Source organism: Entelurus aequoreus, linkage group LG11 (genome assembly GCF_033978785.1).
Source record: "Entelurus aequoreus isolate RoL-2023_Sb linkage group LG11, RoL_Eaeq_v1.1, whole genome shotgun sequence".
In the NCBI taxonomy this organism is placed as follows: domain Eukaryota; kingdom Metazoa; phylum Chordata; class Actinopteri; order Syngnathiformes; family Syngnathidae; genus Entelurus; species Entelurus aequoreus.
This window is the reverse complement of record NC_084741.1, coordinates 32,794,433-32,809,059: the sequence shown is the minus strand read 5'-3', so window position 1 is coordinate 32,809,059 and position 14,627 is coordinate 32,794,433. Positions and strand designations below refer to the sequence as shown.

General features: G+C 41.7%; 1 protein-coding gene across 4 annotated transcripts in view; it reads right to left on the bottom strand.

The window, feature by feature from the left end:
• Positions 1-14,627, bottom strand: part of zgc:158766 (uncharacterized protein LOC100009641 homolog) — a 109,527-nt gene that overhangs the window by 35,775 nt on the left and 59,125 nt on the right. For all 4 annotated transcript variants that reach the window (XM_062063008.1, XM_062063007.1, XM_062063010.1 and 1 more), the window contains 2 exons: positions 5,688-5,885; positions 3,475-4,708 (listed from right to left, as the gene is read on the bottom strand). In XM_062063008.1, coding sequence (XP_061918992.1) covers positions 3,475-4,708; positions 5,688-5,885 — 1,432 coding nt within the window. The remainder of the gene's footprint in view (positions 1-3,474; positions 4,709-5,687; positions 5,886-14,627) is intronic.

Genomic DNA, 14,627 nt, shown 5'->3' with positions numbered 1-14,627 from the left:
GGGGTGGGGGTGGGGGTGGGGGGACCAAGCGTCTTTTGTGTCGTTTTTGCCATTTCTGGGTCTAAATTGGATGTCAATGTGTACCAACTTGTTAGAATATGTCCTCATCCTTCTACTATCCAGGTGAGAGCCATGATTTATGTTCTAGAATAATCTTTCACGAGCAAGGAAGCAGCTTACCACACTTACCATTTATCGGGTTTTATGGGCGGAATAGAGGACCTTCCTTTGGCTCAGTTGTAAGCAGGCTTTTATTTACGTTTATTTGTGAGTTAGAATGCATTAGAAAAAAAATACATTCGTCGTCATGTCTTTATAATGATTGTGAACGATAGGCAAAATTCCAAAAAAAGTGCCGTTCCCCTTTAAGAGTACACACGCCAGGTATGGAAGTATAATTTTGTTCTAACGTTTTTATTATGTCCTAATCTTTATTGCAGTTGTATTTAAACGTTTTATATTCATTAATACAACTTATTCTTACTTATTTGTGAGGGAAAGCTCAAACTAGTGATGTCACTGCCAAAACATGAAAATATGGCACCGCCTTAAAGGAATGTTTTACAATGAAAACACAACAAAAAATAAAATTATAGCCAATATCCTAGAATTTTCCCACCAATATTTGTGTGAATTAAATTATTCTAAAATATATAAACCTATCATATCCATTAACAGTTATGGCACACAATTATATATTTTCCCAACTGATATAGCACCATATTAAAAATAAGTACATTTGTTTTGTTGATTTTTTCCAAGCATTCACACAATGACAGTTCAGCATCTAAAGAACACACTGTTGAGCACCACGGCGTTACCAACCCAACAGTCCTATCATGACAATAACAGTTACAGTACACGCTCAGAAGCCAACATGGCTTTGTTGAAAAGCGCTGTAATTGTACATCTGTCTGACAATGTTGTGTTTTTCTACAGTTGGAGGCCTCTTTTTTAGTCCCACTCAGTTATGTTAGAGTAAACCCAGCCAGCTCAGCCTCTATTGTTTCCAAACAGCCACTGTGTTTCCTGTGCCACTGTGCGAGCAGGCTTGTGTTTGCCGCATGTTTCCTAAATTGCTTTGTTTTCACAGGAAGTGACAAATGTCAAGTAAAGCCCACCGAGTATTGTCTGGGGTGAAAGTCTGATTGTTTGTGTCCAGTTGTTGGACATGTCACCGCCTTTGGAGGCTAGTGATCGATCGGTGAGGACATGTCTCAAATAGGTTTAGGTTCTGATCTTATGCAAAATGTTGGGTAGGGTTTGGTAGCATATGTGTGGTCTTCTTAGTGAGAGATTTTGAAATACTTTAACGTCCCTAAATGATCCCAGCTGATGGGACTTTTGTAAATGAGGCAACCCATGTGGGATCAGAGCAACCCCTCCATATCTGGAAGCACAGTATGGAGCTATCACATTGTCCCTCTTCTTGGTTTACACAATCTTTTGTTGTCTTTGAAACACACTTGTGGGAAACTTGCTTAGGAAAGGCTGAAACGCAATCCCCGGTGAGGTCATCTTAGGAATGCAACTGTGATCCGATATCTAATTGCTTCAACTACTATATTGTTGTATTTTATTGTGTGAGATGCTGGTGAGCTGACTCTATAACAAAACATTTGCTGTGCAAATAAATAGTTAAAACAACCACAAGACGTCATCCTAAGCCTGGGTGAAATACCAAATGTATAGATAATTTTTTTTCTACTGCAGACGATTTTAAAAATTAAAGTTTTTTCTGCTCTTGCTTGGCCATATTGTTTGCCGCCAGGAGCTTCCGAAGCTTTCGCTGTCCGCCTTGTTTCCTTCGTGGAAATTCACACACCCAGAAAAATGCTAATGCTAACACAAGAGCGAGATGTTTGTTCCAAAGAAAAGAAAAGTGCTATCAGTGGTTTTGTTTTGCGGCAACAGACGTGGAACAAATGACTGCAAGCTGCAAAGTTTGTTTAAAAAAAGGCAGCAGCACAACACACTTATTCCAGTATCTGAAACCGCATCTAACCGAGTGCGGGAAATGTAACTGTTTACGAGGCAAACGAGACTGCAACAACAAACTAACTCACAAGGTACCATGTACAATGAGAAAAAAGCACAATGCCCAGAGATTTCACGAAAACAATCATTCTGCACATCGTTAAGATGTGGGGCACATACAATGGAAAGGCCTGCGTATATCCACTTACTAAAACTATAGTCCTCTTAATGTTTTACTTGATTATTCATTTGCATGCAATGTACAATACTACATTTTTATTTACAAAAGTATTTTATTCAAGACAAAAGTTTTAAGTTCGCACTTTATTGGTCTGATTGATTATTATTGATTATTGCTACTTATGGATATCTTTTTTGATTGATTGGAGTTTATTTGCATGTAGTGTGCAATGCTACATTTTTCTTTACATAAGTATTTTATTCAAGACACAGGTTTTAAGTTTGCATTTTATTCATCTCAATGTTGTTCATTTGCATGCAATCTGCAAAGCTCCATGTTTGTTAGCAGAAGCAATATGTTCAAGACAGAAGTATTGTCTTCCAGAGGAAGACCCTAATTTAGTTCTTCCAAAAATGATTCCATAAAAAGTACAATTTATATCTGGTCTAAAAGGAACAACAGTATATATAATTGAATTTTGCTAAGAGTAAAATGCAGTATATGCAGTGTCATTTCGAACTATTGTACTAGTTTTGATCAAATAAAAGAAAAACCTGTTTTGAGTTATCTGTCACTTTCATTCATTGGTTTCTTTCAAAAAGTAGTTAAAAATCTTAAATCAATTTTTTAATGAAAAAATCAGAGATTTTATCTTTAGGCCATATTGCCCAAGCCTATGTCATCTGTTACCTCAGTTACCCAGCTTGAATCAACACAAAACCAAATAGACACACAGTGCGAAAGACAACACACAGATGTGACTTCACTTCACTTTCCAGTGTAGGGCCAAAACCGTACACGCGCCCTCACACCCGCTGCCAAAAAATACATCAAGTCTCCTCTGAAAAGCAATCTGTCAGCAGTGACGGCATTACAGTTTCACAGTAGTGAACCGTCTCATCGCTGTTGTAGCCAGTTTTGCTGCAGGCTATCATTGCAAAACACGCCCACACCAGCCTGTCTTGTTTTCAAAAGGCAAACTTAGTTTTCGCACCCTCGGGTTGTGTTTTTTTGAGGAATGACAAACCGTCGGACGTCACGGTGAATCATAACAATGGTAGAAGAGCAGTTAAGGCTGAGGGGCTTCAGGTTTGATCCACCTGACCGGCCTCAGCATGTGGGTGTGAGCTTCCAAGTACTAAGTTCTCCAGTGTTTCGCCAATAGTGTGTGCTTCTACTGATGGGTTAGGAAGTCTAATTTGTTGAGTACCTTTAAATTTATTGTAGAAAAAACATTTGTAAAATCCCATTATCATACTGGCTGAGTATGTCTATTACCAATACAATTACAATTACTAAATAACAACATTACATACCTGACCCCTCTTTGCCACTTCTCCTCTCAGAGCCAGGAAGAGCGGTCTCCACTTCCAACTTCCCAAAGCGAAGAACATACCCATTCATCAGCTTTTTGGGGGAGATGCTGGCTGATCCCCCAGAAGAAGATCTCTCTCGGTGAGCTTTAATTTGGTCTGCCTTATTAGTCCTCTCCAACGACTTGGAGCGGCGTTCCGCCCGCCTCTCTGCGCTCCGCAGCCCTCTTTGTAAGTAATGTAAAGGTGTGCTGGACCACGAGTCGTCACCACTGAGCCATCCTCGGCTCCCCAACCTCCTGGCTAAGTGTTCATGAGAAGAAGTGCAGGCCTCCGGGCTGCTGCCTAGTGTCACAGACCTCCCTTTTAGATCGCTATGCTCCGTATTTTCTTCCAGGATGGACTCAGAGCTAGACCCAAGGCTCATGGGGTTCTGCAGGGCTTCCATGTAGGATTTCCTGAAAAGTCTTCTGCTCTCAAAGACTACAGAGTCTCTTGGGTGTCGTCTACGAGGGCTTGGATTGCTGAGGTCTGTACTAAATGAAAGCATCTTCGATGCTTGTCCTCTCTCTCTCCCACCAAAGTTCTCCCGTCTGTGCTCTGTCCCACAATCTTCACTGGGACTGAGCTGAATTACAGGAGTTGTTATGTCTACTCTACTTGTGCTATGGCTATTGCTGCTGGCATCCGTGTGGCTTATGTTTGGCGAGACGGGCTCTGAGAAGGTTAAGTCTGCTCCCTGAGATTGGAGGGACTCCCTGGAGCTGCGGTGGCTGTCCAGGGTGCCCGTGGATCCGCTGGTGCTACATGCGCTAAGTTGGCCGCGAAAGCCCCCCCTGGTGCAGTGCGCTTGCATGACTACTTCTGCCGTGTTGCTGACAAAGGGCGGGTTGACCACGTTCTTCCACGGGGTCCTGTACACCGACGTACCGGTCGTGAGCAGGCAGTTCTGTAGTGGGTGCAGGTTCCGTTCAAGTGTTACATTCTGCAGGAACTCAGTGGTGAAGACGCTGCCATACATGCTCTCCGCAACAGAGATCTCCACGATAGCCTGTCCACTGGACGACAGGCATTTTATCACAAGTTTGGCTGTCTTTCGCCCTAAGGGTACAACTTGTAGGTAGAAGTCTCCTTGCTTTAGTCTCACTTTGTGCAAGGGGCACAGCTGTAAGACCACTTTGTCGTGGATGCAGAGAGGCCACCCTTCATGATAGAGCAGCAGTCCTCTAAACCTTATCTGTGAAAAAAGAGAGGTATCATTAATACCCACTGCCGTAAAACCTTGCTTATGAGACGTGCATCACTAACTGCAGCACATAATTAGATGTAATTGAGAGGCACTACACACGTGAGCAATCACTTGAACTAATTATTATTTTCAAGAGGAAAACCTGTCTAATCAGGCCTGGTTGCACAGCAACCGCAACTCAACACTTCAATGTGACGAAATACAACAGACATCAAAAGCAATCCCATCTTGTTTGATCGTGAGCAGAGGCTGTGGAGAAGAGCTTCTAAAGTTCCCTGCTGTACAAAGACTCCCATGTAAGTGAATTATAGTGAAGTGAATTATATTTATATAGCGCTTTTCTCTAGTGACTCAAAGCGCTTTACATAGTGAAAACCCAATATCTAAGTTACATTTAAACCAGTGTGGGTGGCACTGGGAGCAGGTGGGTAAAGTGTCTTGCCCAAGGACACAACGGCAGTGACTAGGATGGCGGAAGTGGGGATCGAACCTGCAACCCTCAGGTTGATGGCACGGCCACTCTACCAACCGAGCTATACCGCCCCATGTAAAGCAGGTTGTTCTCGGGGGGTAGGCTTGGGTGAAACTATCGCTCTGCGGCTATCATCATAGTGTAATCACCAAAGGAGATGAATGCAGAGGGAATTAAAGTTGCATTGCTTTGTCATAAAAGGTTGGGTGGGAGAATATTTAGTTTCACATAGGACCATGGCAGCCTCTCAAGCAGACCACAGCTATTCGGAAAAAATAGTGGCTTTTCAACTTGCATGCCATTGCTCTATTTCCTATTCCCTTGCAACCATGATATTCACACACAGCTACACTGTTCTCACATTCCTCTGCATTTGTTAGTCTTTCTTATCATTACTTTGTATAACTGAGTAAGTACGTCTAAATTGAACAAGGAGCGTTCATCAACAGGGACTCTCTATTAGTCTGCAGAAATCTTATTCATTTGACCACTCACACAAGTTTCTTGTTGGATGATCTGGAGGATCCTCTTGGCAGGAAGCAAAAAGTCAATGAAGCAGCGGAGGCCGTCACCACGGTACTGTCTTTCAACCACGCTGAAAAGCTGCCACAGGACGGTGGAGGCGGTAGCGCTAAAGGGGTGGTAAAGGGCAGACAAGGTGCTCTGGATGCAGTTGTCCAAAGACTCAGCGTCCTGTGTCAAACACAGAAATGTCAAATGTTAAACAATATCAGTCCCCTAATGTGCAAACTTTACTTTTTTACGATATCTTGTGCGTTCATCTCACCAAACATGATAAAACCTTTTATCCCTCTCACTGGATCCCCTTACCTCACAGACTTGCACTCCCCAACAAGTCCCCTATGCTCATCTGCTGCCAACCTCTTGAGAGCCTTTAGCTTCGCTGCCCCCTCCCTCTGGAACTCTCTTCCAGTTCCCACTCGTAACTGCACCAACCTGTCAACCTTCAAGACTCATACTAAGACCTTTTTATCTAGCATTTAATCTCCAATGCTTTTACATTATTCAATTCCAAGTTGGTAAGTAAATTAAAGTAAAGTTTTTAAGTAAATTACTGTTATTTCTTTATGCATTATATTTTTGCATTTTTTTTAATTGAAGTGTCTTAAAGTAAAAAATAAAAAATAAAAAATCTAAATCAAAAGGTTTTTTTTTTGGTTTTTTTGATATTATTTCATTATTTATTATTACTTGTTTGCTCCGTTTGTGATTAAAAAGGCACACTAATGATCACCCTTTGAAGTTGTGGGTTTTCATGATGTCATAAAGAAAAAACCTCATTCTTCTAGATGCGCTTACAACTGTTGGAAAACAACTTTATAATAAAAAAAAACAGGCTTTGGGACAAACTCTCTGCAAACTATTCATCAGTCAGCTACAGAAGTGGGAGTTTAATCATTCGTTTTTTCTCAGTAATTAGGTTGACCTAGCATGATGATGCTGTAAAAATGTGATTGTAATGGATTGTAGCTCACATATACTAGCTTTGCTAGTATTGCTAACATTTGTGTCCTCCTGTCCCACTTTTACATGTGAATCTGAGTGTGGATGGTGTTCTGGGTGTATCCCGCCTTCCGCTCGAGTACAGCTGGGATAGGCTCCAGCTTGACAAGTAAAAAGACGACAAACTTGAGGCTTTAAAAAAACCAAAAGCACCTCTCATGTTGCGACCACTGTTTGTACATTGATGTTACATCGATGATGTCGTTCACAACAACACAAGCAGCTGAGATGTGTTGTGGATGTATGGATTGGTCTGGCTAGCTTTAGCTTCGTAGTCTAGTCGCTGTTTCAAGTGTTATTTCGACATTGTTTAGTTTAGGGAGGGTGAATGAGCGCTACCGGACACATTATTTTCCCAAACAAATGTTCCTTCTACTTTTAATGACAACATTTCAATTACATTTATGTCAATTTCTGTGATATTCTGCATCTAACAGCGGGTTCTGTTTTAATGGCCAATTATGTGACTCCGTCCGTGGTTATGTAAACGCAAAAATCATATGCCTTATTTTTTTTCGTTGAGTTTAGTGATTATAGATTAGGCATAATAGCGCTGTGTCGAATAAAAAGCAACTCTGATGACATCCTAAACTTCTAGTAGGTATGCTTTTTTTTCCTCTCATTTGCATCCTCACCTGTTTTGCTGTCACAAGCTCCGGAATTTGCATGCACGTTGCGTGGCCCATTATTATTTTTTTTCGATTGTCATATTTTCATAATCATGAGATGCTATAATCGGATTCGAAACCCAAATTCGATTAATTGTACAGTCCTATCATTTATTGAATAAGTGCAGAGATAAAAGTGGAGATGTAAAAAGTGGATGAAGTGCGTTATTGCACTTCCTGAAGACACATGCTTTGTCGTAGACAGGTGAAGACAAACACAGCTCGTTAGCATTAAAGCTACAGACACGCAACACAGCATGTTTAAGTAAGGCAAAAGCACTTTTAAACTGTCTTAATATCAACATTAGGATTAGATTTTCTGCAACAAATTTACAATTACACAATTATGTACGTGGAAATTAAATTATTCAAAAATAACAGAATATTGGACCTTTAAGGCAAAGGGAAGCTTAAGCTTCATTTACACCAAGCAGTAGATCAGTCTAGTTTGGTATGGTTAGTATTGGTACCATTTTAATCAAGCTCCACCAGATCCTCTTTTACCAACAGTTACCTAAACGGTGAATCTACACACACATTGCATGGAATTTGTTTACAATGTGTGCAAGCTGAATTGAACTGTATCCCTTGCTATATACAGAAACATAGGCTAGTACTGCATATGTTTCTTGCCAAGGTGCAAGCAAAGACTACCGGTACTCATAAAATGTATTATAATTATGTATTTCCTGATAAAAACATAACCCCCAAAAAACAATGTTGACATTTTTGCACTATTGATAGCTTAACTTGAATGAGCAGTATTATAACTGCAGATAAACTTGGTAATTTACTGACTTAACATGATCTCTATTATTTCGGAAGTTATATCTCGATAGGAAACATTAGCCGTGATGCTCTTTCCATCAGACGGAGGGGAAACACCTGGACCAAGAGACGTCACTGTCAGTGGACAAAAACACAAGCGCAACTGGAAAGTACGCCCAGGGCTCCAGGGGAACGTGACCCTCTAATATCAGCGATGTTGATAATTATATGGCCCATGCACGGCCTGGCAGGTTAGTGTAGGGCACCGAGAGATTGATCTGCAGTGGCATTTATGTAAACAGCCCAAGCATGGGTGTCCTTTCAGCAGGGACTCAAGGCCAAACATCCTTCTCCTATCTGTCCTTCCCGAATGGAACACAACAGTGAAAGAGACATCTGCCTCCAGTGATAACCACACAAATAAACAGCATAGACATGGAAAGTCCCACAATTTGGCAAATGTATACAATGTGAAGAACATAATTTCCTTTAGATTTTCATGACAATGTGATATAAATCAAAGCATCACATGAGCTCCAGAGGATTGACTCCGACAATGCCATGTTTCACCCTTTGTAGGACTGTTGTTCTAAGCAGCTCAACGACGTCTATGAGAGGAGATTGAGTACAGTCGACTGCATTGGTTTACATGCCACAACTCGGCTACAAGGCGCTCATTGTGATCACTGCCTCCCTAAGTGGTGAGCGCAGCACAGGGTTGGTCTGCAGAAACAAAGCGCCCACCTCCATTAGTAGTCACACAGCACTTAGTGGGACAGAAATGTCTCTGGGCCTTAGTCACCCGGCAGGAGAAGAACAACGTGGTGTTTTATGAGGAAAATGCAAACAATGAGAGGAAAGCCTTCATGACACAGCGAAGACGGGTCACTAGGTTCCTATTTAGGTTCCCAAAGAAGAATAAAAGGTGCTAGTATGAACTTGAGTTGATGGATAAATCAAATGCCATGAGCTATATACGTCACTCTACAACTTATAACAAAGTAATCATTGAGTTGCCTTTACTCAGTCAATAACCCTCAGCTTTTTTTTATTATTGTGAGTGGTAGCTTGCAATAGTGTACAATACAGCTGGGCATAATAATCCATTTATTGATCGTTAGAAGAACAACAAGCCAAAAACGAGAGTTCTTAGCTTGTTGTCCGAAGCGATTCTTAAAGGCATCATGTTATGATTTTTTTTTTTTTTACATTAAAAACACTTCCTTGTTGTCTACATAACATGTAATGGTGGTTCTTTGGTCAAATCTTGCATAGTTTATATGATAATAATATGGTAATAATTTCTTCATGCCACTTTCTGATTGTCTCTGTTTTGTAGGCAACACTTCGACAGCGTCTTCTCCCAGTCATCTATGTTGTAGTTTTAGCGCTTGCATATCGAGTTTACTGACAGATATAAATTAGAACTATACTTTGTAATAGAAATGGTAACAGTGGAGAATGCATGTGCATGTACGAGTCAGTCTGCCCCACAACAAGAGGATTGAGAAAAATGAGGAACTTCGTGACTACAATATCAGACTACAATGTCGGACTCACGCAAAGCTCTTTGGGAGATATCTGCTGACGTTACATGTTAGGAAAACGTCACAAATTGTACCAATTCCAAACGGCTCGTTGAGAGGAAGTATGAATTAAGGCAATATTGTTTTAAAAATGTCTGCAATGCCTCTATTGTTTACATTCAAATTTTCGAGACTTATACAGATCCCAAATACGCAAAAACAGGTACCAATTGGTAAGAAAAGTTGGTCTTGCATAATAGGTCCCCTTTATAGGAACACGTTAAACAATACAAATTTAGTATTATATAAATTGGTATCAGTACAAACAATTTGCAGTCAAGTTGTTGTTACGTTAGGCTATACTCTCAATGATAGCTAACGTTAGTAGCTAAACTTTGCTAAATCACGGTCATTAACTGACAACAAACATAACTAATGCATGTGCGTTACATTGGACATAGTTTACATGCTCAAGCCAGAGGAGAAATAATACAAAATAGATAAAAAATAATCAAATAATAAGGTTGACAATTTCCCTTATAGTTGATCAAGGACATTTGGTAACAAGAAAAGAAGCTAACAAAATATTAGAAAGAGCTCTCAATGTGGTGCACTATTATGACTGCAATCACAATAACAACATAGTTAAGCTACATACAAATCTGTTAGTTTGTAGCACGCACTACGTTCGTAAGAACAGTTAAAAAATTTGGTCCTAATCCAGATAAAGGAGCACATTGAGGAATTTACTTTCACTGCAGAATCTATGTGGGCACTTCTTAGGCCATCCTCTGTGAAGCAGGAAGTAGTCTAACAGACGACAAACAAACCTAAATACTTATATTCCTTTGCATGAGTTTAGTCTTGATCATGGTTTACTTTTTTGGTACAGCTGGATTCCATTCGACTGTGCAGGGGTAACTAATGTTGTGGCCGGTCAGTGTTATGTGCATGTCTCAGCAGAATGACAGCGCTCATCCGTTAGAGCTGAGCACAGAGTAATGCAGACGTTGTGAACGCCTGGCCGTAGAACCTCAACCATGACACAGGACCAGAGTGGGACGTCCCACCCTTTCATGATGCCAGGTCTTTTTGTAAATGGCTTCCTTTGTAATAGCAGTAATTATTGGCCTCTGGAACCAGGTGGGATAGTTTTAGTCTGCGGCATCAGCAAAACAGGTGTTACAAAGGTGCATGTAAAGTAACAATCAATCAATCAATCAATCAATGTTTATTTATATAGCCCTAAATCACAAGTGTCTCAAAGGGCTGTACAAGCCACAACGACATCCTCGGTACAGAGCCCACATACGGGCAAGGAAAACTCACCCCAGTGGGACGTCAATGTGAATGACTATGAGAAACCTTGGAGAGGACCGCATATGTGGGTAACCCCCCCGCCCCCCAACCCCCCTCTAGGGGAGACCGAAAGCAATGGATGTCGAGTGGGTCTGACATAATATTGTGAAAGTCCAACACATCAGCGAAAGTCCAGTCCATGGTGGGGCCAGCAGGAACCATCCCGAGCGGAGACGGGTCAGCAGCGTAGAGATGTCCCCATCCAATGAACAGGCTAGCGGTAGACCCCGGAGCAGAGTAGAAAAGAAAAGAAAAGAAACGGCAGATCAACTGGTCTAAAAAGGGAGTCTATTTAAAGGCTAGAGTATACAAATGAGTTTTAAGATGAGACTTAAATGCTTCTACTGAGGTAGCATCTCTAACTTTTACCGGGAGGGCATTCCATAGTATTGGAGCCCGAATAGAAAACGCTCTATAGCCCGCAGACTTTTTTTGGGCTCTGGGAATCACTAATAAGCCGGAGTTCTTTGAACGCAGATTTCTTGCCGGGACATATGGTACAATACAATCGGCAAGATAGGCAGGAGCTTGACCGTGTAGTATTTTATACGTAAGTAGTAAAACCTTAAAGTCGCATCTTAGGTGCACAGGAAGCCAGTGCAGGTGAGCCAGTATAGGCGTAATATGATCAAACTTTCTTGTTTTTGTCAAAAGTCTAGCAGCCGCATTTTGTACCATCTGTAATCTTTTAATGCTAGACATAGGGAGGCCCGAAAATAAAACTTTACAGTAATCGACAACAAGATAAAAGAAGGCTGTTTTCTTTGCATGAGAGAATACGCCTTCAGACAGTATAAGTACAAGGTGGGAAGGACATAGAATGGAAGATGAGCATAAACAAAGGGTGAATCCTAGAGAAGGATTGAGAGAGAGAGAGAGAGAGAGTGAGAGAGAGAGAGAGAGAGAGAGAGTGATGGAGGGGTGCTCACACTATGACACATTTAGTGGGTCACAAACACAAAAGGCTGCCTACCAGGCCTCCAGTGGAGCATGAAGCCACCAGGGGAATGTAACAGGAGAGCCCTGGATCCCCCATGTACGGTACTGAAAATCTCAAAGGCTGCAGAATGATAACAATAGCCACAGGTAGCTCAACCTGCCAAGTCGCTAACTAAAGAGCCAAATGGCTCCCTTGACAGATTTTGATCCAGCATGATGACCATGCATGTTTTTTTCTGCTTTCTTAACTTTTTGCCAGTTGGCAGACTACTTCATTGTTCATACTATTATTATTGTTATGCAAATGTGTATAGATCAAAACCAAAATGTTATATGACCCATGCACTACCCCTCTACAAAGTTCTGCGAACATCCTTTGAGTTCTTTTCAGTGTAATCTTGCTAGCTGTAGCTGAAGTATGTACTATTTCAAAAAGACTGCTGTGAAAAATCTCACAACAACAAAGCTGGCCAAGGATTTTTTTTTGCAGTCAACACAAGTAACTCATGACTTCATAGTAAATAAAACATTAGAGGCACAGTATATAGGAAAATGGTGTAATGGTGCTGTAAAAAGACATGTTAATAAGGGTTATCTCTGTATGATAAACTTTAACCTTTGAGGGTCACACACATAGTAAGATCAACATTGAAGCAAGTCTGGAGTGGAAAAACTGACCACCAGAGTAGTTTTAGGAAGTCACCACACAACATTCTAGAAATAGTTGTAGTAACATGTTTTACAGCATTAACTTCATAAATATCTTGTCCAGATACTTTTAAGCCCTTGAAGATTGAGTACTTCAAATGGGTGTATTTCCGAAATGGTAAATATGTGAAATATTTAGGACCAAGCGACAGCAGAGCAATGGCCCTATTAAAATGTTTGCAAGTTAGTTATGTTATATTTCAGCCATTCTAAACACGAAACCCCCCTCAATTCACTCAGTGCCACTGTCTATACATTTTTAGCAGGGGCTAAAAAATTTGCCCCTGGCACTAGTTTCCAGAATTGTCACTAAATCTAGTGGAAATGTCTATCATTCATGACAGGACCCACAAAAAAAGTCTCAATGACCTATGTTTGAAAACAGACAGAATAGATGGCTATGATTTTGACTGGTCATTTTTGGCAAAAACTAGGATTGTACACTGATGAACTCCTTTTAGGGACTTTGACCAAATGAGCCCAAATCAATATCACGTATACTAAACAATGATATGTTACCAATGATAAATTGCAAAGGATTTTGGGATGTCCCAAAAAATGTTGGAGGATGACGATGACACCCTGAAGACATCCGGGATGTATGTGTCTTCTTTTATCAATTACTGTGCCACCTCGTCGTTGTGTGTCCTGCACCCCGTATGGCCCTCGACTTGCATAAACCCTGATTTGCGTAGAAATGCAGACCCTTATAAATACGGCTTGTAGCTTGACTGTTTTTGTTTACCAAACCCAAGTTTTCTGGTTAAAATTAAAGCTAAAAGTCTTGATTATTCAAATTTTAGTGCTGTGTGCCCGCGACCCGACCTCGGATGAGCGGAAGAAGATGGATGGATGGATGGAGATTAATCCCAATCAATGAATTTGGAATAATCCTGACTATCCATCCATTTTCTTCCGCTTCCGAGGTGGTGTCGCGGGCGCAGCAGCCTAAGCAGAGAAGCCCAGACTTCCCTCTCCCCAGCCACTTCATCCAGCTCCTCCCGGGGTTCCCGAAGCGTTCCCAGGCCAGCCGGGAGACATACTCTTCCCAACGTGTCCTGGGTCTTCCCCTTGGCCTTCTGCCGGTCGGACGTGCCCCAAACACCTCCCTAGGGAGGCGTTCGGGTAGCATTCTGAGCAGATGCCCGAACCACCTCATCTTGCTCCTCTCGATGTGGAGGAGCAGCGTCTTTACTCTGAGCTCCTCCCGGATGACAGAGCTTCTCACCCTATCTCTAAGGGAGAGACCCGCCACCCGGCGGAGGAAACTTATTTCGGCCACTTGTACCCGTGAGCTTGTCCTTTCGGTCATAACCCAAAGCTCATGACCATAGGTGAGGATGGCAACGTAGATCGACCGGTAAATTGAGAGCTTTGCCTTCCGGCTAAGCTCCCTCTTCACCACAACGGATCGATACAGCGTCCGCATTACTGAAGACACCGCACCGATCCGCCTGTCGATCTCACGATCCACTCTACACCCACTCGTAAGCAAGACTCCTAGGTACTTGAACTCCTCCACTTGGGGCAAGATCTCCTCCCCAACTTGGAGATGGCACTCTACCCTTTCCCGGGCGAGAACCATGGACTCGGACTTGGAGGTGCTGATTCTCATCCCAGTCGCTTCACACTCGGCTGCGAACCGATTCAGTGAGAGCTGAAGATCCTGGCCAGTTGAAGCCATCAGGACCACATCATCTGCAAAAAGCAGAGACTGGAGCATTTATCGGCCGATAATATCGGCAGGCCTATATTTTCGGCCGATAAATGCTTTAAAATGTAATATTGGAAATTATCGGTATCGTTTTTTTTAATTATCGGTATCGGGGTTTTTTTGTGTTTTTTTTGTGTTTTTTTTATTAAATCAACATAAAAAACAAAAGATACACTTACTATTAGTGCACCAACCCACAAAACCCCCCTCCCTCATTTACACTCATTCA